Below are 27,252 nucleotides of genomic sequence, written 5' to 3' on the forward strand. Positions count from 1 at the left end.
GCAGATAGAGATAGGGTTATTTTCCTTCCCTAGAATTAGGTCACCCATTCTGCCAGTAGAATGTTGCTTATGCCAGTCTATTTCCAGTGCATTGTCTTGTCTAGTTTTAAATGTCTCAAACAATGAGGCTTCTGCCACTTCCCTTGGGAGACTATTCCACAGTTCAACAGATCTCAGATTTGGCAGATTTCTCCCCTCCCCCCTGATATTCAGCCTACTCTGAATTCTTCTTCATTTTATCTCATTGCTCCTGGATTTTTTATACCACTGGTATCTCCCTGCACAATTCCTCTCCCTATCCCTACCCTTCATATACTTGTAGAGGGTAATCATATTCCCTGCTATTCTTGCTCAGCTGCACTATTCCTATTTACCCACTTTTAATTTTTTTTTAATTTAGTCCTGCCACCCTCCTAAGCATTTTTGTGGGTCATCTCTGAATTTGCTGCGTCTTGCATTTCTTGGCTGTAGTAGTACTCTATGGGACAAGCCATGAGCCTGCTTATCCAGATATGTTCCGGCCAAAAGACATGGAAACATAAGGCCTGATTTTCAGAGGGGTGCTCAGAACTGCTGAAAAATCATGCCAATAGTGTTTTGATTGCCTTGGTGGCCACTGGAACAGAGATCCCCATTGGGGGAGTTTGGACCCACAAACACCATGGATAAGACCTCCACAGTGTGTTTTTGCAAGGAATCATCATGTTGGCCTGCCAGGGCCATAAGAACAAGCCCGTACCTAGCTGTAGCCAGACACAATCCAACTGCATATGTGCCTTGGTCCTTCTTGTCATTGGCAGGGGCGGAGCATTCTGTCTCCCAGCTCATGTGAAAACAACCCCTTAGCTCACTGTTTCCTAATTGGAGCTGTGCAGAAAGGTACTATCGCTTTTCTTCTCTGTAACCAGATGTGTGCCCACACATTCATTAATACCAGCATTCAACATATTCAGTGTCCTGTAGTTTCAGTGTCCTGTAGTTTTGCTTGCTAATACTAAAGTATTCCCACCATGTGCTGACCTAATCCGTAGAGATTCTTATACCATTCTCCTCAGCACAGAATCTGAACAACTTTCATGCATTAAGCAACATGACTAACGTTCATCTCGTGAGGTTTGTTCTTTCTCTTGTCCTCTCGCTGGGGGGTGCGCACAGTGGACAGGTTTGTTTTGGTAGGGTTTTCTTTTCTTTTCAATGTCCATGCTGCTCCATGTTTATATTGGAGAAGGTAGGTCAGAAAAGTGCATCTGGCGCTTGGAGCAGAAGATGGAGGTTAGTGATGGTCCTTAGTTCTGAGGGAGTTTGTTCCGCAGGCTTGGACTGGTCCCTGAGAATGTTCTTTCTCCTCCACAGACCAACTTTATCCTTGTGCTAGACAGTTCCATTGTGTCAGAAGAGCTTAGCTGTCGACCACAGTCCCCATGCTAGAGCTTTCAACAATCGTTTTTGGTATCCTCGGCCCAGGCCATTGAGTACCTTGAAGATAAGGACTCAGACCTTGACCTTGACCAGACATTCTATGGGAAGCCAACTGAGATCGGAGGACAGGTGTGATGTGCTCACGTGCTGCTGAGCAGATGCACTGCACCATGTACCACATTTTATATTTATTGGTATTGAGAAAAAATGGGGGGGGAAAGCTATTATATTGTTGTAAAATAGAACGAGACCTGTTTAGAAACCACGCTGAGTGGTGCTTTAGACAAACCACAGAGAGAGGGATCAACCAACCCATCTCTCTATCAATGCCGTACAGAATCGATCCTTTGTCATGCATGGCTGCCCTATTCCTCTTCATGTCTACATAAATCTCTATGATCTGAATCATGATCTATATGATATTAATCCAAGGTGAATGCACACATTGTATAGTATTTTGTATTTTCTGTACAAAACACACAGGGGGGGGATTTGCAAAGGTGCTCAGCAATGGCCTAATTCTGCTCTCATGGTAACTGATTTCAGAGGAAGCACCCAGAATTTTTGAAAATTTTACTCAGAGACAAAAGAATAAAATCCTGGGCCCCGTGAAGTTTTGCTGTTGACTGGGGCTAAGATTTCACCCAAAGTCTGCTCTGAGAGCTTTAATGGAAGAAATATCAAAGTGACTGACACATCCAGACTCTGAAAGCAACTTCTTGAGGTCCAGCTTTATCTTTGAGGTGGCCCCATGCTTTATGGGACCAGAGGAAGACAATATCTTGTATCACACAAAACGATTGAGTCCGGATCCTGCCATCCCAATTTATAATGAGTAGCACTTTACTCCTCTAGTGATCCTGTTGCACCCCTTACTGCACAAGCAATCCCATTCATTCCAATGGGACCGCAACTGGAGTAAGGCTCTAGCCAAGGTAAGTTGGGGTGTCAGAATTTATCCCTTGTCGAGCAGAGTCTCAACTTGCAACAAGACTGAACATCAGCGCCACCACTTCCCATAGCACTTCCAACCTACACAGTAAAAGGGAACAATCAAAGTTTCAACACTCACATAACTGTTGGGAGCATTTAACTCATGGGCTGCGAGGAGGGAACTGCACACAATCATTTGTCTGCCCCAAAATCAAACAAATCAATCAAGCACTTCCCAGCAGTTATACTGGTGTCTGGAACTGAAAAACGTAAAGTTGGCTCCACTTTAACACCCACGAACCTAATTGGATTTACTGCCTGGGTGCAGGAAAACTTGAAAAGATTATGAACACAGAAAAGAATTTGAGATTAACACAGATGGTACATTCAATACAGGTGGCGGAACAATTAGAAATCTAGTTAAGCTCTGGAAAATCTTTGTAAACCTGGAGGGGATTTAAGTCTAAAAGAGAGTCGGTGTAAGCCATCATCACTGGGGCATTGCGCCCAGCCCTGATCTTTCTAGCCGATCCAGGTGCTGGAAACGTGAAGTACGAGGCAAGGTTAAAGGGTTGATCTGGGGCCAAATCATCCCGTTCTCGGGGAAACCCCGAAGGAGTGGGGGAAATGCAGAGGCTGTTCCACCCTGTTGTCTCCTTCAAGGCTGTGGAGTACGCAGCCACATGGAAAGAGTGAGGGGAGACCTTCAAATTGCTTGGAGAATAGGGATCCATATGAAATACTGCTGCTGGTGCTGTGGATCTCGGGACACCACAGGCCAGGCTTGTTCCCCAGCCTTCTTCCCATCCCCTCAGTAAGAGGGGTTGTACCAGCGTTGGTTCCCTTGCTGCCCCTGCACAGAAGTTAATAGCATTAACAGTGTCATTAAAGCATAAAGCAGCAGTGACCAGAACAGACTCTGTTCCATTGGTCCTGTGGCTAGGTGCTAGCACAGGACTTGGGAGACCTGACTTCTATTCCCTACTTTGCCACAGATTTCCTATGCCTGGCCCAAGGATGCATCTAGTCTCTACTGCCTCATTTCCCCATCTGTAAAATGGGAATAGTAGCACTTGCCTGCCTCACAGGGGTGTTGTGAAGATAAATCCATTCAAGTTCGTGAGACTCCGAGGCACTCAGACCCTACATGATGGAGGTCACAGACATACCTAAGGCCATGTCTACACTTCATCGGCACAGCTACGACACTTCAGCTGTCGCACCATAGTGGGTTTTTCTGTCGATGTCATGCATCCACCTCTCTGAGAGGTGGTAGCTAGGCCAGTGGAAGAATTTTTCCATCAACCTAGCCATGTCTACAGCAGGATTCGGTTGACTTAACTACAGCACTTGGGGTGTGAGATCTTTCCACACTAGCGCTTTTGTTGGTAAAACTCTGGTCACACAGGGGAGTGAAAAAAAAAAACACACCCCTGAGCGACATAATTCACACTGACAGAAGCGCCGGTGTGAACAGTGCTATGTCGGTGGGAGATGCTCTCCTGCCAACACAGATACCGCCTCTCGTTGGGGGGTGGTTTAATTATGCCGGCTGGAGAGCTCTCTCCTGTCAGTATAGAGCAGCCAAATGGGAGATCTTACAGCGGCACACCTGCATCAATACCGCTGTAAGGTCCGTAGTGTAGACATAGCCTAATTTTTGAGTGTAGACCGGGCCTACGATAGACACCTGTGTCTGCTCAGGAGCTTGCAGCTTTTTCTCTCCCATACAGACAACATCCCACATCTTTGTCACCTCAGGATTTGACTGCTGCAAGGCCGATATCAACAAGGAGCTGCATCTTAAATCCTTTGGCAGGTGAAACTCATGGACGAGCGTCTGTCATGAGTCCATTACACCCATGCTCTGGGATCTGCACGAGCTGCCTGCTGAACTTTGCATGGCACTTAAGGTGTTGATTGTGAACTACAAAATGCTCAGTTGCTTCGGGAAAGGGACCACACCTCTCCCATAGGGCCACAGGAGTCAGTGGGGTGCTTGAGCTGGAGCCCTCCCAGTTTATTTTATCATCATGGAAAAAAACCCTTAACTTCCTTGTGTTTCTAGGCCTGGTCTCACTCCAGTTTTACACTGGTATAAGCCCATGAAATGATTGGAGTCATGCCCAGTTTACACAGGGGTAACAGATTTGCCTTTTAATCAAGAAACAGTAGCACTCAAGGCTCAATTTCCATCGTGTAAATGTTGGGTGAAGTTTCTGATGAATCCTTTCCCCCTGTCAATGATCCTTTTAGCAGCATTACAGGCGAGTCAAACCAGGAGCAAGTTCAGTTATCGTCATCAGAAAGGCCACACTGGGTCAGACCAATGGTCCATCTAGCCCAGTATCCTGTCTGCTGACAGTGCCCAATGCCAGGTGCTACAGAGGGAATGAACAAAACAGGCAACGCTCATGGGCAGCATGGCGCACAGGCTGGGGAAGGCTGTGCCTCCCCAAACAGCCCGGCGTGGCCCCACCCACGATCCTCCCTGAAGCCCTGCTTGCCCTTCCCCCTTATCCCCTGCCCAGGCCAGGCTGCTCCTCTTCAGAGAAGCATGCTTCTGGGGCTAGGATGGCCGGGACTTGGGGTGGCTGGGATAGTCAGTTGAGTTACACTGCTGTAAAACTCAGAGTCCTTTTGGTGGTCTGGATTATGTCATTCAGGGAGGTAGTTTGACTACACCAGCCAGAGCACTCCTCTGCCTGTATACACTGCATCTCTATAAGGGGGCTTTGCTGACAGAGCGTATTGGTGCAGCTCTACCAGCAAAGCCTCAGTAGTGTAGATTAGCCTAAGGAACAAACTACTTAAATATGTCCATAAGTGCTGTTGCTCCAGTTAACAATCAGACCCTTTGAACTGTATTTCCTCTTGTCAATCTGATAACTTGGGAGGACCATATAAAATCAGGACAACGCACAGCAGCACCCTCTGTGTTTTTAAACAGATAACCCCCCACATACTCATAAATGCAAGATGGAGCCAGGGCAACCTACAAAGCTGAAGGATCAGCCACTAGCTCTTCTCAGCTTGAACAATTAGCCAGTGAAACACAGTCAGTTTTCCTGGCTGCTCAAGTTTCAACAAACACCCTTACTGAAAGGCCAAAGAACAGTAATGGAACTTCTCCTGGGGTAACCCAGGGTTCAAGAGTGAACTCACCGCTGGCGTGCCCCCTCAGGGCAGGGCATGGCATGGTAGCTCTTTCTGCTCTAGCACCCCCTGTTGGCCACAACCGCCCCAGCCCTGCCTCCTCTCAGGAGTCGCGCCTCCAGGTAAGTCACATTTTAGTCCCACCCCTTCTGGGGTATCTCTTTGGAGTCTCTCAACCGAACTTGAAAGCATAACAACACACCACAACAGTAACTTCTGCCTCTCCTCCAGGCTTGAACCTTTAATCCATCCTGGGTCCTTCGCAGCAATCCATTCTTCTGCAAAATGCTGACTTTTGGAGAGCACCACACTGGAGTCCTCCCCTCGTCTTGATCCTTGCCGCGGCTTTTGAATCATCCTTCTGCCCTTATGTCAGGGACTTCACACCACCTTACAGTGGCTGGCAGGGGAGCCCAGGCCCACCCTATACACTGGTTCCAGTCCAAGGACCCCAAGCGAGCAGCCACAGTCTGCTCATTTAGACACTGCCTCTCTGGACCCTACCCTGCTATTAACCTTTCTTCTGGACTTCTCCCCAGAGGTCTGGTTCCTGGAACTTGTGTCAGAGTCAGCCACAGGCGCTGCTTGCTCCAATCCTGGGTCTTACCTCTCCCCTAGGCTTCCTCCTGGCACTGCAGGAGCCTTCTTGTTCCTCTCGGGGCTCTCAAGCACCAAGACAGTGACTGAAGAGTTCTTCCTTCTCTCCCTCCCTTCCTTCTGCTCCAGGGCTGTCTCTCTTTATAACACCACCCAGCTCCTCCCCAGTTGTCTCCATCTTTAATTAGGCCTGGCCCACCCTCCAGGTGCAACTTGGTGCCTTAATTGAGCTCTTCCGCTCCAGGTCACTCTTTCATTAACATTACCTGTGTGGAGTACAAAACACACCAGACCCAGCTAAGCATTCCTAGGGGGTTGCTTCCTAGGGATCTGAACCTGCAAGGTGGTGAACACGCCATGGTCCACGAGTGTCGAGGAAGCCCCCCTGCTCTAGGCCACCAGGTAACTCAGGAGGGTGAAAGACCACGAGTGTCGAGGAAGCCCCCCCGCTCTAGGCCACCAGGTAACTCAGGAGGGTGGAAGACCACGAGTGTCGAGGAAGCCCCCCGCTCTGGGCCCAGGCTAGCCTGAACACTTCTCCCTCCTGAAAGCTGCTGTGTTATACCTTCTGTTTGCATTGTTTTGTTGCATAGTTGTTTTGTTTCCTTTGGTAATTTTGTAAGTGTTACCAATAAACTTCCTTTCTGTTTCAAAAAAAAAAACAAAAAAAACACGCCATGGTGCTGTTTACACTACAACAGCCAAGGGAGGGGCTAATTCTGCTCCCAATCCCTGTAAACCACTCTGTCAGTGCGTACAGGCCATAAGTAAGCTGCAAGGAGCTAGAGGAGAATTCCCTCAGCTCAGGAGACGTGTTCAGGTAGCCTAAATGGCCGTACGCTGTCCCCATCATAAGCCGTGGTGGAGGAGGTATGCTGAGGAAAGGAACAGATGTTGTGGGGTGGCACTGGGACTAGTCGTAACCCTCAGTACTATGGAGGTCTCCGGGCCACAGTGACAGGGTGAGAGAGGGAGCAGCTATAGCCCTCAGAGCTGTGCAGGACTCTTGGCTGCCGTGCTGCCCCTAGGCCACCCTGGAGAGGCTGCTGTAAATTAAAGCATGCTCCTCAGGTTGCTTTAATTCAGGGGTGGGCAGACTTTTTGGCCCGAGGGCCACATCAAGGTTGCAAAACTGTATGGAGGGCCGGGTAGGGAAGGCTGTTCCTCCCCAAACAGCCTGGCCCCTGCCCCCTATCTGCCCCCTCCCACTTCCTGCCCCTGGACTGCCCCCCTCAGAATTCGTTACCCATCCAACACCCCCGCTCCTTGTCCCCTGACCGCCCCCTCCTGGGACCCCCCACCCTTAACCGCCCCCCCGGGACTGCACCCCCTATCCAACCCCCCTGCTCCCTGTCCCCTGACTGCCCCAACCCCTATCCACACCCCTGTCCCCTGACAGGCCCCCTGGAACTCCCACACCTATCCAACCCCCCCCCCATTCCCCGTCCCCTGACGGCCCCCAGAACCCCCAAACCATCCAACCCCCCCGCTCCTTGTCCCCTGACCGCCCCCTCCCAGGACCCCCCGACCCCTAACTGTCCCCCGGGATGCCACCCCCATCCAACTCCCCCAGCTCCCTGTCCCCTGACTGCCCTGACCCCTATCCACACCCGCTTCCCCTGACAGGCCCCCGGGACTCCCATGCCTATCCAACCCCTCCTGTTCCCTGTCCCCTGACTGCCCCCCTCAGAACCCCCGAACCATCCACCCCCCCCCCCCCGCTTCTTGTCCTCTGACTTCCCCCTCCCAGGACTTCCCGCCCCTAACTGCCCCCCCATTCAACCCCCCCCCAGCTCCCTGTCCCCTTACCATGCCACTCAGAGCAGCAGGAGCTTGCAGCCCAGTAGGAGCGGTGGACCAGAGTGCAGGCAGTGCCGTGAGCTGAGGCTACAGTGGAGGGGGGACAGCAGGGGAGGGGCCGGGGGCTAGCCTCCCCGGCCGGGAGCTCAAGGGCTGGGCAGGATGGTCCCGTGGGACAGATGTGGCCAGATGTGGTCCCGTAGTTTGCCCACCTCTGCTCTAACTTATGCCAGGGGCAGTTTCAGGCCCCACAGCAGCCTGGGATTTGGTCAGTACAAATGAGATATAAACCCACCTTTGCCATCTGGGCTGGACCCTGATTGTGTCTCAGGAGATTCAGCACAAAATCTGGCACTGAGTTTGTCACTGGTTAGTGTTTTGCCTCTAAACGTGGGTTGTGTCCACACAACATGGTTAAGCACTAGAGCTGAACAGGGGGTTCCAAAGAGGATGGATCTAGACTGGTCTCAGTGGTGGCAGATGACAGAACAAGGAGTAATGGCCTCAAGTTGCAGTGAGGGAGGTCTAGGTTAGATATTAGGAAACACTATTTCCAGTGAAACACTGGAATGGGTTACCTAGGGAGGTGGTGGAATCTCCATCCTTAGAGGTTTTTAAGGCCCAGCTTGACAAAGCCCTGGCTGGGATGATTTAGTTGGGGTTGGTCCTGCTTTGAGCAGGGGGATGGACTAGATGACCTCTTGAGGTCTCTTCCAACCCTAATCCTCTATGATTCTATGATTTTAAAACAAAGTGTCAAAATGATTCCTCTAACAAATGCCCAAAGAGCCATTTACACTTTTTTGAAACTTTGTCTTCATTTTTTTTCCTTTGACCGAAACTTTTCATAACATGTGACCCAAATTCACAAATGGTTTCTGTTGCCCGCAACTGCATATTTCAGTGAATTTACTATTCTCTGAAAAAATGCCACCCAACTCTAGTAACAACTCATCTCATTACCCTGGGAGCTAATTATGATTGCTTTTTCAAGTGGCCTAGGCTGGAATACATTTTTCTGCCTGTACAGATTGGCCACACTCTTTAATAATGGGGACAGGACCCCCTCACCATGCCAATCTAATGACATTGGCCATTCTTCCCTCCTCCCAACTCACGGGGTGGTAGGCTGCTGGCACTGCTCTGAGTGCATCCTCTCCTGAGGTATTCTTGCCTTGTCTACACTAGGAGTTGGAACTGTTGCAGACAGGGCCTGGGTTAAGCTGGCATATAGTGGCTTGGCACCTCCTTCATGCTGCCACTTGTTCTGCATTGTTCTCCAAGCTTCCATTTTAAAATAAAAAGGAAGTCTTTCGTTTTCAGGGTTGCTGAGAGAGCCTCAGAAAAGTGACCCAGCTGTAACTGATACAGTGATGCTTGTGTGAATTTGCAGCACCTGAGACAATTAGCTCTGAGAAGCGCACCTCCGTGGGGGCTAACTCAGATCCTCAAATTCAAGTTTGTTCACAACTCCACTGCCCATCAAAGCATGTAGGAAAGGGGATAGAGGGTCACAGGATGAAGATCTCCACAATCCTCTGAGTGACCACTCACTTTAGCACCAGGGGGGCACTGGAGTTACCACCTCCTCTCTTCAGCCATAGTCAAGATGCAGCCAAGCCCAAGGAGCTCAGAAAAGGCCAGTGGGGCACCTGAGCCCCTCTGCCGAGTGGCAGCTGAGCTCTAGAAGCCTAGTGGTGCCTACAGACCTCACAGAAGAGAAGCCAAGTATGAGGGGCCCAGCAGAGACCATGGATGCATTTAAACCTCACTGGGGGTTGGGGAACTCCTTGGGTCCAATCGAAATAATAAATAATCAATCAAAACCTGAATTGATTCTAACAAATGGAGGCTGGTCACATGGCTCAGTGTATCAGCAGGCTCTGTAATTTCCAACTGCCAGGGTTATTTCTGGCAAGTTTAACCCATTTCTAGTTGTCCTGCAGTTAATCCCTTGAAAGAACAAGGTTTTCACATTATAAAAATTCCTTGGTGTGGAACCAGCTTCTGACTGTCCAGTTCCCGCATGGGGTGTTCAGAAAGGAAGACAGATGAAGCTGCACTGGGGTTCCTAGTCCTTTGTCTCTGGTGCAGTCATTCTCCATGGGCATGTCTACACGGCAGCTCAGGGAGACTGACTTGCACGAGCTGGACTCGAGCCAGCGTGTCAAAAATAGCAGTGTGGCTGCTGCGGCTCAGGCTGGGGTTTGGGCTCTCAGGCCGCCCTGGGCTTGACGGCCTGAACTGCAATGTCGCCGCTGGTGTTTCTTGCAGGCTAGCTCAAGCCCTGCTCTGCAAACCTGTCTACTCGGGCTGGGAGGCTTGCTCCCAGCTGCAGTGCAGATATACCCACTGAGACCAAGGAGCTGTAAAACAAGGAGCCTCATCTAGTGTACATTTTTCAAATATGGGTTAGTCTGGCTAGCTGGCTGGCCAGCCCCATGGGAGAAACCATTCTAAGGGGCACGGTGAGGAAGGACAGCCTTGTGGTTAAGGCAATAAAACAGTGCTGAGACAATATCCGATCAGTTCCTGACTCTGGGGAGGTGGTGGAATCTCCTTCCTTAGATATTTTTAAGGTCAGGCTTGACAAAGCCCTGGCTGGGACGATTTAGTTGGGGATTGGTCCTGCTTTGAGCAGGGGGTTGGACTAGATGACCTCCTGAGATCCCTTCCAACCCTGATATTCTATGATTCTATGATTCTGCTACAGGACTTCCTGGGTGTCCTTTGGCAAGCCGCTTAGGGTTCATCCTCGCTGCACCTGAGAGGTGTGAATAAAAACCCTGCTGCTTGAAAAGCTACCCCAGGGCCCTGTGTCAAAGATGCTGTTTTCTAGTAAGCTAGTGTGGGTATGCCTACATGTGCTGCAAATGCACCTCCCAATTGCCGAGTAAATATACCCTTGATCTGTCTGTGCTTCAGGTCCACATTAGTAAAACCGGGATTATAAGACTTCCTTTGGCATTCTTGTCTATTTAGACTGGAAATTCTTCAGGGCAGGGAATGGCACGCAGTGCTGTGAGAAGAGCTGCTATTCCTAGAGAGAAATCACAGCACCCCCATGATACAAATTGTTCCAGTGACACTGTTCTCAAGGCCTACCCAACATGAAGAGCAGCTGGACAAAGAGGAATCCATTTACCTAATTTACCTAAAATTAGGAATTATTTTAACATCATTTACAATCTAGTTGTCATTTTAATATTCCTGTTACTGACTTTTTAATATTTTCCTCAGCTGGGACAGTGAAAATACACCAGCTAGTTCATTTTGGCTTCTTGTCGGTTTGACTTCCCAGGCACTAGCTAGCAGCAAGCAGGAAAGCTTCTATTGCAAATGCTGCAGGCGAATGTTTGTTTGTTTTCCCTTCGAGATTCATAATGTCACAGGAATACTTCTGTTGGACTTAGGTTTTGTCAAAGCTTGTTTTGACGCACAATGTTCAGTTTGGGAGGGGGGCAACTTCGACCTGACAGTGTTCTTTTAAACGTATAACAAGAAGTTTAAAATCTGCTTAGGGTCTAGAATGCAGCATTTACCCAGGGCCTCCCAGGCTAACAAGCTCTAGAAAGCAGTTGTCATGTCCATACTGGATCAACTTAACTCACTCCAGCTAACGTTCAGCCTGCTGCAGAAAGCCAGCCCACCTCTGTTTACACAAGAAATTGTGGTGGAAGCAACCGGAGCTATCACCTGCACATGTGAGACTGTGACCCCTGCCCTCCTCAGGTGGGAAGAGCAAACAGGTAACACCACCTGGGAACCCTGCTGACAGGTACTGTCAACACTTCCTTTGAAGAGGGGAATCTAGCACCTGCCCTAAAATGTGCAGCTCTCTGACCAGTATTAAAGAAACCATTGCTCAGCGCTAACTGCCCAACGCCTAACCTCCCTTTGAGCACGCGGGCTGAGAAGCAAACGAAGAAAAACAAGCTAAGGAGCCAGCAGGACGCAGAAAACAGCCAGCTCTGTATCTCCTTTGAATCAAACATAAACCACACCGTCTCTCTCAAGCAGGGCTGCTGGAACTAGGGGTGCTGGCGGTGCATGGTTTACATGGTTTACATCATACCCAGGGTTTACCGTTTTGTTCAATGGCTCTCAGCACCTCCATGATACAAATCGTTCCAATGCCTCTGCTCCCAAGGCCTAGTCAAAATGAAGAGCAGCTGGATAAAGAGGAACCCAGACAAGACTGGGGGGATGCTGGCAGGAAGTGTTGGAGAACTTGTCTGCTCTGTGACATCTCCCATTGTCCAGAGTGTCTGCTTACAGATTAAGTCAGTCTGTAGCATTCCAGTTTTCTGGACTCTTCAATGCTAGTGGATGCCCAACAGTCAGAGTGGTAAAAATGCCAAGTTCCATCTATGACTGGCTAGAAGACTGAGCCCCATCCTATGGGATACAGACCTTACCACAGTGATCTACACATTCCCAACCTCCTGCTTTGGTTACTGCAACTCTATTTGTTTAGGAATAATAGCACACATGCAGAAAGAGCTACAGCTGGTACAAACACAGCAGTCTGTCTGCTTAACAACACAGGTCATCATGAACACAGCACCCCAGTGCCACACTCTCTCTGCTGGTCCAAATCTAAGTCTCTGTCCCGGTATTCAAAACCCTCCATGGAGTTGACTGTAGTTACTTAGGAGATCATCTCCCCCTCCATGACCATGACCTCTCATGACAGCTACATTCCACCAGAACAATGAAACTATTGATTAATGTGGGGGATGTTTATGGCTGCAGCAGAAAGAACCAGAGGAGATAAGGATGACCACCACTGCATTCAGAAAGAGTACAAACCTTATCTCTTCAACTTAACTTTCCCTCAAGTACACACACACCACTAACCAAGCCATGTCTCCCAAAGGCTAAGAAGGAAGAGAGACAGATGGATTATATTTTGAGATATTGGGATGTGCTTAGATATTACGCTGAATGGACTAATTAAAGAGCTAAGTAGATTCAAACCCTTCAATCGTACGATGAGAAATCAAGATGCTTCCCAGGCAGGGGGAGGTTCAGGTATATCCTAAAATTATCATAATTATATTTAGCATGTATGCAGTGCATTTGTCAAACCCTAATCTGATTCCTGCATTTCTTGCATATTCAAAAGTCCTTCCAGAGTCAATGGGAGACGGTGGAAGATAAGGGATGCAGATCTGAGTCCATGAATTACTCCACCCTTAGAGGAATAAGTATCCCCATTTTACAGACAGGGATGTGCACATATTATAGGCATGCCCCACGTTCCTTGTGGCCCCCAGGCTCCCATGTCTTCAATAATAGGGCCAGAGCTTGCAAGGTGATGAACATCCTCAATGCCTATTTAAATCAATGGGACTGAAGGATGCTCAGCATTTTGCAGGACCAGAATCAAAATGAGCCAAAATTCTGCTTTCAATGACACTAGTATAAATTCAGAGCAACTACACTGAAGTTAGTGGAGTTATTCCAGATTTACAGAGATGCAAATGAGAGTAGTATCTGGCCCACTTTGAATAATGGGTGTTACTCAGGAGTGACTCCACTGCAGGTAGTGAAATCATACCTAAGGCTGCCAGTCTGTCACGGAGATCATGGAAGACACAGGTTTAAAAAGTATGGGCTGGATGAATGGACTATCAGGTGGATAGAAAGCTGGCTAGATCATCAGGCTCAATGGGTAGTGATCAATGGTTCCATGTCTAGTTGGCAGCCGGTATCAGGCGGAGTGCCCCAAGGGTCAGTCCTAGGGCCGGTTTTGTTCAACGTCTTCATTAATGATCTGGAGGATGGGATGGATTGCAGCCTCAGCAAGTTTGCAGGTGACACTAAGCTGCGGGGACAGGTAGATACACTAGAATGTAGGGATAGGGTCCAGAGTGACCTAGACAAATTGGAGGATTGGGCCAAAAGAAATCTGATGAGGGTCAACAAGGACAAGTGCAGAGTCCTGAACTTAGGACGAAAGAATCCCATGTACCGCTACAGGCTGGGGACCGACTGGCTAAGCGGCAGTTCTGCAGAAAAGGATCTGGGGATTACAGTGGACGAGAAGCTGGATAGGAGTCAACAGTGTGCCCTTGTTGCCAAGAAGGCTAACAGCATATTGGGACTAATTGCATTAGTAGGAGCATTGCCAGCAGATCGAGGGAAGTGATTATTCCCCTCTATTCGGTACTGGTGAGGCCACATCTGGAGTACTGCATCCAGTTTTGGGCCCCCCACTACAGAAAGGATGTGGACAAATTGGAGAGAGTCCAGCAGAGGGCAACAAAAATGATTAGGGGGGTGGGGCACATGACTTACCAGGAGAGGCTGAGGGAACTGGGCTTGCTTAGTCTGCAGAAGAGAAGAGTGAGGGGGAGATTTGATAGCAGCCTTTAACTTCTTGAAGGAGGTTCCAAAGAGGATGGAGCTAGGCTGTTTGCAGTGGTGGCAGATGACCGAACATGGAGCAATGATCTCAAGTTGCAGTCAGGGAGGTCTAGGTTGGATATTAGGAAAAACTATTTCACTTGGAGGGTGGTGAAGCACTGGAATGCGTTACCTAGGGAGGTGGTGGAATCTCCATCCTTAGAGGTTTTTAAGGCCTGGCTTGACAAAGCCCTGGCTGGGATGATTTAGTTGGGGTTGGTCCTGCTTTGAGCAGGGGGTTGGACTAGATGACCTCCTGAGGTCTCTTCCAACCCTGATATTCTATGATTCTGTGACTTTTTCAGCGGCTGGTGCGGCTGGCCCCCTGGTCTGCCTGAGCAGCTCCAGCAGCCCCTGGGCCAGCCGCACCAGCTGCTGCTGGGGTAGTCTCGGGCCGCCGCCCTGTGCCGTCCCAGCAGCAGCAGCATGGGTCTTGGGCCGCCGCGCCACCCAGCAGCAGCAGCAGCGGGGGTCCCGGCCACTGCTGTTCCCCAAGCACTGGCGGAGATCCCAGGCTGCCTTCCGGGCCCCCCTGCTCCTAGGTACTGGCAGGGGTCCCGGGGGCACGAGCTACTCCCCCCCCCATCCCCGAGCACCCACAGCACCCCTGGGCTGCGTGCTGACCCTCCAGCACCCACAGTGCCCCCCAGTATCACCAGAGCACCCGCAGTGCCCCAGGCCCCCCCCCCCCAGCACCCAAGATTTAGTCAGGGGTATATAGTACAAGTTATGGGCAGGTCTCGGGCTGTGAATTTTTGTTTCCTGCTCATGACCTGTCCATGACTTTTACTAAAAATAGCCATGACTAAATGTAGCCTTAATCATACCCCACTGCAAAGCAGGGGTAAGTGAGGTCAGAATCGGGTTCCATTGGGTGGGTAACAATTATGAGTCAAAAAGAAAAGGAGTACTTGTGGCACCTTAGAGACTAACCAATTTATTTGAGCATAAGCTTTCGTGAGCTACAAATCACTTCATCGGATGCTGCATCTGTACTAGCTGAGGATCTAAACTTATATGTTTTAAAGAGCCTTTTGATGGTATCTTACTGCTTGTAAATGCAGCAGTCAAGTCAATATGAAGTGCAGGAGTGCCAAAGTAACAGGGCAAAGCTTGATCTCTGCCACCATCCAAGCGGATTTGGAGAAAGACAGAACATTTCCACTATTTCCTTTCATTAGACATAAAATCAGTGGTGCCCAAGGGGGCTAAGGGCAGGTTAACCATCAATCTGGAGCTGGTCTGTCATTGTTTATTTGCTACCATAGATTGGCTACATGGTGAGATATTTGCTTTGTCAATAAATCCTGACACAATGGACTGCAGGAAAGAGGAAAATGATCACATGGGGCCTGCTTCTCCTTATACACAGCAGCCAATGAGAGTTTTGCCAGGATCGGGCCCATGACATGCAGCTCACAAATGTGTCATTATTTTACTTCTTTCAGCTCTCTCTGGGGCACGAGATTAGACCATCCGAAATATGCTATAGACAAGCTGACTATCGGCCTGATAAGCCCACTGGAGCCAATGGGAGTCTTTCGATTAACTCCATTGTGCTGGGATCAGGCCCTAAATGAAGATCCTTTAGGATAGATCTTCTAATAGTCTACTCAGCAGTATATGAAGCTCACATGCACTTTTATCATACCTTGTATTGTGTGATGAAGTGGCAAGATTATTTGATATGATTAAGAGATAGTGCAAGTATAAAATGAACGAATACCTTTGATGTTTTACATTACAATCATGTTATTCCTGCAGAGGCAAATCATATTTCGTTTATGATTCCAATCAATTAGAGCGTCAATCTATTAGATTTGGTCAAAAAATTTTTTTTTCAATCATTCCCCCTCCCCCCACACACAAAAAATGTTTTTTCAACTAAATGGAATTTCTGGAAGAAAAAACACAATTATTTTTGTTTTGATTGGCTGAAAACTGAAACAAAAATAGGGTTGCCAAAACCTGAAAACCATTCAGTGTTAAGGGATTTTGTTTTTTGATGAAAGCTTAGGGGGCTTTTTGAATAAAAACAAAATTAATTTTTGTCAAAACTTTTCAGGTAGGAAGAAAATCATTTCCCAACCAGCCCCACTCTCTATTTACCAGGCTAGGTACTGTATTTTCAGTTGGCTCATCACCATAAGTCACCAGTTGTAGTGAATGGATCTGAATCTGATCGTGCAGATTGGTGTAAATCCACTGAATGAAATTACACCACTTTTAAACTACTGTGACATCAGAATCAGGCCCAATGGGGCCTGATTAATCACGTGAATAAATCAAGCAGGATCCAGACCCTAGAATAATAGAATATCAGGGTTGGAAGGGACCTCAGGAGGTCATCTAGTCCAACCCCCTGCTCAAAGCAGGACCAATCCCCAACTAAACCATCCCAGTCAGGGCTTTGTCAAGCCAGACCTTAAAAACCTCTAAAGAAGGAAATTTCAGTGCCTCACCACCCTCCTAGTGAAAAAGTTTTTCCTAATATCGAGCCTAAGCCTCCCCCACTGCAACTTGAGACCATTACTCCTTGTTCTGTCATCTGCTACCACTGAGAACAGTCTAGATCCATCCTCTTTGGAACCCCCTTTCAGGTAGTTGAAGGCTGCTATCAAATCTCCCCTCATTCTTCTCTTCTGCAGAGTAAATAATCCCATTTCCCTCAGCCTCTCCTCATAAATCATGTGTTCCAGCCCCCTAATCATTTTTGGTGCCCTCTGCTGGACTCTTTCCAATTTTTCCACATCCATCTTGTAGTGTGGGGCCCAAAGCTGGACACAGTACTCCAGATGAGGCCTCACCAATGCCCAATAGAGGGGAACGATCACGTCCCTCGATCTGCTGGCAATGCTTCTACTTATACAGACCAAAATGCTGTTAGCTTTCTTGGCAACAAGGGCACACTGTTGACTCCTATCCAGCTTCTCGTCCACTGGCACATAATAAATCCCCGATTTAAGGCAGTGTGAGATAACATATATGATAGATATTCAGGCCTTATCCCCACTAGGGACATTTTCTAAAGATTTGCTCATGTTGGTTTCCCTTCATCCATGCTAGAAACACTGGGAGGCTCAGAACGGACCTGCAGATGGGGGCTGCCAGCATTTTTATGGCCATCTACACTACAGCACCCAACATTGCCTCTCGCCATGTGTTTAGACTGTAAGCTCCTTAGGGCAAGAAGTATATTTATTTATTATACATGCATATAGTGCCAGGCAAAATGGAGCCCTGGTGTAGCTACCATAAAAGAAACAATCAATTAGTAGCACAAATATCAGATGTACTATTTAGCTGAGTCTGCAAATGCAAGAGTTTTTGTGGCTTCCACTTCACCCCAACTTCCAGAAAGTTCAGAAATAAAAATAAATTACTAGCTAGCTCAGTGAAGTAATAACCAAATTCAGGGGCTTTGCCTGGCTTTGGTGGAGAGGAGTGGAGTCCAGGGGCTTGATTCTGCTCCAACAGAAGTCAGTTTGGGCCTTTCCCATTGACTTCAATAGGCTCAGGATCTGGCCTCAGAATGCTCATCTAAACTCCAGTGTAGACATACCCAGACTGGGAGCAGGACTACTGTTGTGCTGATCTGCTGGTCACATTGGGTTAGTATTATTACCTATTATTTGTATTATCGTAGTGCTGAAGCCCCAGTCACGGACCAGAACCCCACTACGCTAGGTATTGTACAAACACAGGCCAAAAAGACAGGCCTTGCTGGCTTCTTGGGGCTGCAGGAGAGGCAGAGGGATTCAGGGGTGGGACTCATTGTCTTTTGTCCCTGTTGTCCTTTTCCCCCTTGCTCCTGGGGAGCTCATTTTAAATGAAGGCGGCCCATGACAATAGCCCTGTTGTTTTTTTGAGTGTCTTTCATTAAGCCCAATCCTGCCGCCCTCATTCTCCCATGACTTGGGTGTTGCTAAATGGTTTTAAATGAGGAGTCATTTTTAATAACAAAAGGAAAAGCTCAAGGCTGCCATTAAGACTCATTCACTCAACTCCCCTCAGCACAGACGAGGTGTCTATTAGTTGGAATGCTAGTATCAAGGGGCCCCTTTGGCAGGTTGTTTTATCATGAACACCCAAGCATTTATATTCACATACTCAGGCTGGGGGCAAAGCCCGTGCTTACCTACCTCAGGCAAGGGCTTCCATCCACTCTGCAGGAGGGGAGCAGGATTTAACCTTAACACCAAGAGGAGAAAAATTGTAAATGTGGGTAGAATATTTGAGTCTATTAACAGCCCAATCCTGAAACCCTTGCTCATGAGAATTGTTCCATTGACTTGTAAGGGTTGCAGAGATGAGCAATGTAACTATATGCCCTGACCCAGCAAGGTTTGGGTCACAGTCATACCTCGCTGACTTCACTGGGGCCTTTGGCACATTGCAAGATCAGGCCCGTACTAACAGGGTACATTCATGTTTCAAAGGTGCCATTGGGAGTTTCACTGAGTAAAGACTGCAGGATCAGGATCTTAATAAAGCTCTACATTGTGGACCCAGTCCTACAGCCCTGACTCACAAGAATGAGCCTTATTTAAATTTAACTCCACAAGTTGATGAAACAAAGGAATTTCAGTGATGTCCCTGGTCCTGATGATGCAATCACTAATACAGTAATTTGATGACTTTCCTTCATTCTCCTCACCCATCCCCCAATAATAATAAAATAAAGAATTAAGTGAGTTCTGGAAGCTTGCTCCTACTGAGATTCTCAAACTACTCAAGAAAGGCGATTTTTCCAAACACAGAGGAATCTTTCTTTCATTGTGGCCCTCTACCAAATGAAAACAAAGATTCCCTACACAAAAATGCCTGATTACGCTCCAAGTGACAGCAGTGCAAATTTTAAATAACTCAACTGAAGTCAGTGGAGTTAAACTGGTGTGAAATCAGAATCAAGCCTATGGGATCAGCTTATTCTTGTACAAAGAGTCTGATTCATTCCCTCTGGTAAATCAGGCCCATGGCCTCTTCTCTGGGGGATATCTGATGAGAATTAATCAGAACTGTGAGCACAGGCCTGTTAGGGAGACAAGGTGGGTGAGATAATATCTTTTATTGGATCAATTTCTGTTGATGAGAGAGACCAGCTTTCCAGCTACACAGAGCAACCTTGCATTTTAGCTGCAATGCTGGGAGTACCTTTCCCAGTCCTTAGAAGCTATATGCTCCCAAAGCTGGTCTTTCTTACCAACAGAAGTTGGTCCAATAAAAGATATCACCTCACCCACCTTGTCTCCCTAATTTACTGGGATCAACACAGCTACAGCTACGCTGCATGTAGCAAATGATGGGTGGGCCTTTCTGAAGGCCCATATGTTTGCCAAAGAAATGCGCTTGCACTTTTTGATCATTTGATCACGTTTTTCTTCTCTTCATGCATTTTTTAAAAATACAGGGTCCACATTCTCTCGGGATATTTAGAAACAAATGTTGAAAGGACTTAATTTCAAGATATCGCTTGTGAAACTCACATGCCTCTATTGGGTAGCTGAGATTGTTGAGGGTGAATCCTATGTCTCTTTCTTGGGGAGGAAGAAGCATTAAGCAGGGAAACACCAAAGCCAGCACCACCTTCTATGCCCTGCTGACAGCAGACCCCAAATTCTCACTGTCTCCCACAGAATCTGTCCCTTGGAAGCCACTGAGCCCTCAATGACAAATGAGGGTGTTCAGCATTTCACAAACTAGGACCAAGCCAGGCCTCCTGAGCCTGCACCTTCAGGGGACTGATTGCATTTTAAGCACCGTCTTGTGTGGATCTGCTCTGAGCATGAGGGTTAAAATGTTGACAGCCACATGGAGCCATCTACACCAGTTCTCCACCCCCAGCTTCCACAAATGGAGCTGAACCACTGTTAGCAGGGGTAAGAGACTTTAGAGGAAAAAGGCTTGTGCAGACACAGTATTCCTGAGCTATGCCTACGAGCCTGATCCAATGCCTATTGAAGTCAACAGTTTTTCCATGGCTTCAATGCATTTTGGATCAGGCCCTAAGTGAGGGGAGTAGTATCAGGCTCTAGATCGGTCTTGCACTGGTACAGTGCATGGTTATCACAGTGCAGGGTTGTCCCTATAGGAGCTGGATTGCATTGGATGAAATATTGTTTTGAGTTTTAGAGAGACAAATGTTACCTGCTTGTGTGGCATTCTAATAAGTTGGATGCATGCGATTTGTTGTTAAATACAGTTCTGCAATTGTACTACCATTTCAGTTTTGTGCTTTTCTTTTGTTTTTACTGTATATGTTACATGCCTTTAAAAAGCATTTATACCAGCTAGCTGATTACATCAAATCCCTGCCAACAACTGATGTAAACCTCAGAAATGTGAGGATTTTTTACATCACGGATATTATGTACTATGGGACTGATTCTTTCACAACTGTAAATCAGAAGAAACTTCACTGAAGTTAATGGGGTTTCTCCAGATTTAAACCAATGTATAAGAGCACATTTTGGCCCACTGACCTTCACTGGATTACTCTGCTGAAGAACCTTAAATGGGTGTAACTCCTTTGACTCCAGTTACTCCAGGGTCTGAATTTGGCTGCATGGGCTTGATCCTACTTCCACTGCATTGTAAACAACAGCTGGACATGGGTCAGCCCTGCTCCAATTAACTTTGCAAGCAATTACTATATATTAACCAACCAAAGCTGAAAATGAGCAATTTACTGTCTAAAACCAGCAAAAGCTTCAGTCCACCTTTCACAATTACCCATCAGGAGGTTGTAAATCAAACCACACACTTCTCCTTTGGGCTGAAAGCAACATTGTTTTCTTGGCACAGAGAAAGTGTTAATGAGTCCCTGTATCTTTTGTCCCAACCAGTGTCCCTAACCATTTAAAAAAGTAAAATAAAATAAAATCTGTTGATGAACAAACAAGCAAAAATCTAACTGTAAATATTTTATTCCCCAAAATGTTGTTCAGTTTGAAAAGTTTCATTCATACACTACAATTAAAAAAAAAAGGGGGTGGGGGAGGGAATGGGGGTGGGGGAAAGGATGGGCAAAATAAACTTCCCCAAATTTCAAACACATTATAAATAAGTACAACTCCAGAGCATAATTTACAAATATAAAATCCCACCGAAATGTATTTACAGAGTAGTACATTACATACAAATATGTATAAAAATATTCACTGTGTTTATTCTCTTGCTAAAAGCTGGATGGCTAGATTGTGTGTCTTTGGTACTAAGCTTAAGTAAAATGATTATTTTACAAAATAAAGCCCTGATTCTTCAATATACAAAGCACAGGCAGACTGACGAACCTGCATGGAGCTGCTCTGTATCTAAAGGGGTTCTGTGTGGGCACAGAATCTGCCCGGGCATTGTACACGGCAGGATCGAGGCCTAAAACAATTACCTAAACAGGCAATCACTGACACAGGGATTTTTACAAGGCACTTCATTAGAAATCTCTTCATTTTTTTCTCTTCCAAGACCAAAGCACTTGTAAACAGAGGTTCACAAATAAATGACCAACAGTCAATACTCCCCTGCTATATGTCTATATTTGGTCCTTGCTGTTTTCTCTTTGCAGTTATTTTTTTAACTCTACATTCCAGATAAAAAACCTCTGAAGTCACTAATCGAGTTCTGGTTCGCATTTGCAGCATTTAGTGGCAAACAGGCATCCTGTGTGGATCAGTGATTTTGCAGGGATGAGTAAGAGAAATACTCCACACTCTGTGTGTACGCATATATTTAATAGATTGTAAGTTTTTCTTCCTGGGAAAACATAAAACATACTGCAAGTGTCCTGCTTCAGATGCAGTTTGCAAAAGCATGCGGTCTTCCTTCTTGCTGAATGAACCTCCCTGTCTGGTCCCTTGAGTTGCATTCCATGCCCTACACCTCAGTGCCATCCCGGGCGTAGATGAGGCTGTTGACTGTGAAGTTGTAGTAATGGTTGTACTGGGCGCCCTGGCTGCTGCTGCTGCTGGGGTGGAAGGAGCTGTAATAGGCAGCAGTGGACCCCGGAACTCGCTGCAGCTGGTCTGGTGGGAGCAGGTCCTGGGAGGAGCCGCTGGAGGGGGCGGTGAAGGTACCACCGCTCATCTGCCCAGCAGGGAAGTTCCGATGGTGCGCCAGGCGGCTCCCGCCACTGCTTAGTGAGCTCATGCCGCTGAAGAAGGTGCTCAGGCAGCCAGGGGTGGCTGAGATGATGCCTGGAGAAGAGGAGCTTTTCGGATGGTCCCTGGCAGGTAATAGTTCCAGCTCGGGGGAGGGGCTGTTTCCACAGGGCTTGCCTGCAGCCGCCGGGATGGGACGCCCTTCCTCAGCCTTCAGCGCCCCCCCAGAGGACACCACGGTGGGGGTGTTAGGCTCGGAGCGCCGCTTGCGCTTGCGCCGGAAATTCCCGTTGTCAAACATCTTCTCACAGTTTGGGTCTAAGGTCCAGTAGTTCCCCTTCCCTGAAGGGGACAGAGAAAGAGTCAGACAGGGAACTCCTCCAACAGATGCCCGACACCCTCTGAGCAGGATCTGCACCCTCCTTCTACCCCTCTTCCCCCCCCCCCCACATTTGCACAATCTGCACCCACCAAACACCCACTCCAGACTTGCTGACCAGAGCGGATCCTCCTCTCGCACTGGTACAATTTAACTGACTTAGGTACAGGAATTCAGAATCTGCCCGACAGACCACGCACCCGGAATCAATCTTGCAGCCACTTCGCAGGATCAGAACCGCCCCTTGGAGCCTACAGCCCCTCCCCAAATGGAGTAAAAGGGCCCTGCAGGCAGAACTTCTAACGCTTCCCGTACTACACCCTTGTCATTTAAGTGTGCGTGATGGCCACCATCTTGGCCAATGCACCACGGATTGAACAGGGGACCCCAAGCGCTAAAAGCACAAATTGCTCCATCTTAAGCTGGCTGGGGCTGTAACAGCCCCATCTCCTCTGTGGATCAGGCACAGAGGGATGCGTAACCCACACTCACCCGTTGGCACCCTAATCCCAGGGAGACCTGCATTGCAGTGTATGCCTGCACTTACTCTTTCATCCTGATACAGCTCAGCTGGGGTAGGATGAAATAGAGGGGTACATTAGCAATGCTGGGCATGTCTGGGGCCATCTCGCCCCATGTTGTGGTTCAGGGCAGATTACGGGGGAGGGAGCGTCTACTGGTGGGATCCTTTTCAGGGCTGCACATGTGCCGGGGGGATTGGGGTGCATATACATAAATACAGCACACCCCTGGCGGCCCCCTTGCTGCCTGGGCACAGTCATGCACACACCATGCCACAGATTTCTGTGCAGGGAAGGTCCTGAATCCCTTTGCACCAAGGGGGCCCGTGTGCAGAATCTGCACTGGCATTAAACCTTTTCCCTGAGCAGGACATGCACCCCCCACTCCACCTGGCTACATCACTAATGCACCCCCCCCACCACCACCACACACAAGGGCCTCTGCACCCAATGCACATGTCTGAGCCACACCATCCTGCAGGGTAGGCGGGACCCTGCATCTCTAAAACACCCCCCACACCCAGAGAGCAGACTGGAGGTACATCCTGGGGCTGGGACACATAGACTGGGCACTAAGAGCCCCACCCCTTGCCCTAGAGGGCAGGCACCTCATCATGGGCATCCATCCCCGGAAGGGCCCTGCCCTGCTAGGAAGTGAACCTGGGGCCCTGGATCCAGCTGCTCCCTTTTTGGGCCAATCTCCCACCCCCGGCCCCCCTCACAGGATCTGCCCCCCGGTGCCCCTCCGGCCCAGGTGACAGTAGAGAGTGTCCCCAGCTGGGCGGAGCAGCCGCGGTGGAGGCCGTCCGACACCCCGGCTTACACTGTCCATCGCACCCCCTCTCTGCAGCCCCCCGCCTGCACGGAGCTCTGCCCGGCCCGCCCCACCTGCCGGTCCCTGCCCGTACCCTGGGTGCAGGCGCCCCTTGCCCCGCGCGGCTCCCCCGCCCAGGCTGGCTCAGTGGGACCGACCAGGATCCACATCCCGGGGTCCTGTCTCCCTGGCCAAGCTTCCCTGGGATCGGCGCGGGGCTCGACCGCTCCCGGTCCCCAGCTCCGAGCCGGCCGGGGGCCGCTCGCGGGTGTTCCAGCGCAGGGGCTCCTGGCGTCCGCGTCCCACCGGCTCCCTGCCCTACCCCTCCGGTGTCCCGGCGGGGGCCCGGTACAGAGCCGTGCAAGGGGCGGGTGCTGCTTCTTGGTCGGGTCCCCTCTCCGCTCGGGGCTGGCCGGGCTGGGCCTGACCGCAGAGCTGCTTGCACGGCAGCGGCGGGTCCTGTCCTGTATGGAGCTCCCCGCGGGTCCCCCGGGTTCCTCTCCCCACCCCAGCCCCTCGGTCCGTTTAACCTCCCCGCCCCCAGCATCCTGGGTATCTCCTATCCCTCTGCCACCGGGCTTCTGGGCACCCCTCCATCCAACACCCCCCTGCCTCCTGGGCACCCTTCCATCCAACACCCCCCTCTGCCACCGGGCTTGTGGGCACCCCTGCATCCAACACCCCCCTGCCTCCTGGGCACCCTTCCATCCAACACCCGCCCTCTGCCACCGGGCTTGTGGGCACCCCCCCATCCAACACCCCCCTGCCTCCTGGGCACCCTTCCATCCAACACCCCCCTCTGCCACCGGGCTTGTGGGCACCCCTCCATCCAACATCCCCCTCTGCCTCCTGGGCACCCCTCCATCCAACACCCCCCTCTGCCACCGGGCTTGTGGGCACCCCTCCATCCAACACCCCCCTGCCTCCTGGGCACCCCTCCATCCAACAACCCCCTCTGCCACCAGCCTCCTGGGCACCCCATCCCTCTGCTCCCGGGCACCACCCCAGCCCCACTCCTCTCCAGCCCCCTGGGACCCCAGTGCCTCTAATCCCAGGCCCCGGGCACCCCCTCCCCGGTCCCACTCGCCCCCGCCCCCACCCCCTGGGGACCCCCGTGCCTCTGACCCCCCCCCCCCCCCCCCAGGTCCGCTCAACCTCCCACTCCCTGGCGCTCACCCGGGTCGTCCTCGTCGCGGGGCACCTTGCGGAAGCAGTCGTTGAGGCTGAGGTTGTGGCGGATGCTGTTCTGCCAGCCGGCCTTGCTGCGCTTGTAGAAGGGGAAGTTCTCGGCCACGTACTGGTAGATGTGGCTCAGCGTGAGCTTGCGGCCGGGCGCGCTCTGGATGGCCATGGCGATCAGCGCCGAGTAGGAGTAGGGCGGCCGCACCAGGCGCAGCAGCTCCTCCTGCCCGGCCAGGCTCAGCCAGCTCAGCTCGGCCGCCGCCGGCGAGGGCGAGCCGGGCGCGGCGGGGGCGCCCCCCAGCTGGCCGCCCCGCGAGCAGCCGTAGGAGGCGGGCGGCAGGAAGGGGGCGGCCGGCCCGGGGGCGCCCTGCAGGTACGGGGCCGGGCCGCTCACGCCCCACAGGTAGCCCGCGTTGGCCGGCGCCCCGTAGTCGCCCAGGGCGTAGGCGGCCGGGCGCTGCCCCGAGGCGGCGCCGGGCGGCGGGTACACGCTGAAGGTCTCGCCGCAGTACACGGCCATCTCGGGCGCCTCCCGGGCCCGGCGGGGCTGCGGGCTGGCGGGGGAGCTGGGCTGCAAGTCACCGGCGCTCATGGTCCCGGGCCATGCGGGGCGGCCGGCTGCGCTGCCCCCTCCCTCCGTGCCGACAAGCTCCTTATAGCGCCTTAATCTCTGCCCAGCCTCCCCGCCCGGGGCCAGGGCTGGGCGGGCAGGGGCCGCGTTCCTCGCCGCAGCCAGTGGGAGGGTCCCTTCCGGGGGCGGGCGGGAGGCAGGCCACGCGGGGCTGGGTAGATTCCCCCCCACACCCCCCAAGACAGAAAGAAAGAAAGAAAGAAAGAAAGAAAGAAAGAAAGAAAGAAAGAAGGCAGCTCCTCCCCACCGGGAGGCGACCTGTCTGTCTGTCTGTCTCCTGCCCCCCTCCCCACCGGGAGGCGATGTCTGTCTGTCTCTCTCCTGCCCCCCTCCCCACCGGGAGGCGACCTGTCTGTCTGTCTCCTGGCCCCCTCCCCACCGGGAGGCGATGTCTGTCTGTCTGTCTGTCTGTCTCCTGCCCCCCTCCCCACCGGGAGGCGATGTCTGTCTGTCTGTCTGTCTGTCTCCTGCCCCCCTCCCCACCGGGAGGCGATGTCTTTCATTCTGTCTCCTGCCCCCCTCCCCACTGGGAGGCGACCTGTCTGTCTGTCTGTCTCCTGCCCCCTCCCCACCGGGAGGCGATGTCTGTCTGTCTGTCTGTCTCCTGCCCCCCTCCCCACCGGGAGGCGATGTCTGTCTGTCTCCTGCCCCCCTCCCCACCGGGAGGCGATGTCTGTCTGTCTCCTGCCCCCTCCCGCTCCGAGCTGTCTGCCACTTGCAGGCCAGACGGGAGTTTGGGGGGCGGAGGGAGGCTGGAGGAGGAAGAGAAGCCGGTCCGGGGATACTGGAGTTCTCCCGACCGGCCCTCCGCTCTGGGGACCATCGCTCAGCCCGCCCTGCCGGGATGATGCGAGCGAGCCGGGACAGAAGTGGTGTTGAGCCTGTCGCCGGTCACATCCCCGCCCCCGCCCCGTCCCCGCTCCGTGCAAGGGACTTGGGCACTGCTGCCGCGGCAACCCACTGCGCCTCCGGGAGGCGCAGCACTGAGAGCCCGAGCCAAAGCCCCCGGTACGAGTCGACACGAGTTTCCCCGTTGGCTTCCCCGGGTTTGGATCAGGCCTGTGATTGTGGGCTTCAGACTTCCCCAGCTCCCGGATTAAGAGAGTCGGGAGCTGCTCCCATGCGCGCGAACGAAAAAAACGCCATCGAAATCGATTTTTAACCCGGTTCTAGTTAGGTGTATGCGGGAGAAATCCATTCGTTTTTATTTTATTTTATTTTTTGTGCAAAGTTTAGGATACTTGAAAAAAGATCCTACTATTTTATTCATTTTGAAACAGGTCGAGGTTTTGTTTTTCTCCCTCTCTTTGGGA

The 27,252-nt window shown here is 50.7% G+C and overlaps 1 protein-coding gene across 1 annotated transcript; it reads right to left on the reverse strand.

Annotated features, from left to right (window-relative positions):
- Window positions 1-21,265: 21,265 nt before the first annotated feature.
- FOXI3 (forkhead box I3) lies at window positions 21,266-25,998 on the reverse strand. The gene is made up of 2 exons (XM_048848574.2): window positions 25,303-25,998; window positions 21,266-22,754 (listed from the first exon to the last, which is right to left on the reverse strand). Exons 1-2 carry the CDS (start codon window positions 25,898-25,900, stop codon window positions 22,189-22,191), a joined length of 1,164 nt encoding a protein of 387 aa, XP_048704531.2. The 5' UTR covers window positions 25,901-25,998; the 3' UTR covers window positions 21,266-22,188.
- Window positions 25,999-27,252: the final 1,254 nt, after the last annotated feature.

Source organism: Caretta caretta, chromosome 4 (assembly GCF_965140235.1).
Source record: "Caretta caretta isolate rCarCar2 chromosome 4, rCarCar1.hap1, whole genome shotgun sequence".
Taxonomy (NCBI): Eukaryota; Metazoa; Chordata; order Testudines; family Cheloniidae; genus Caretta; species Caretta caretta.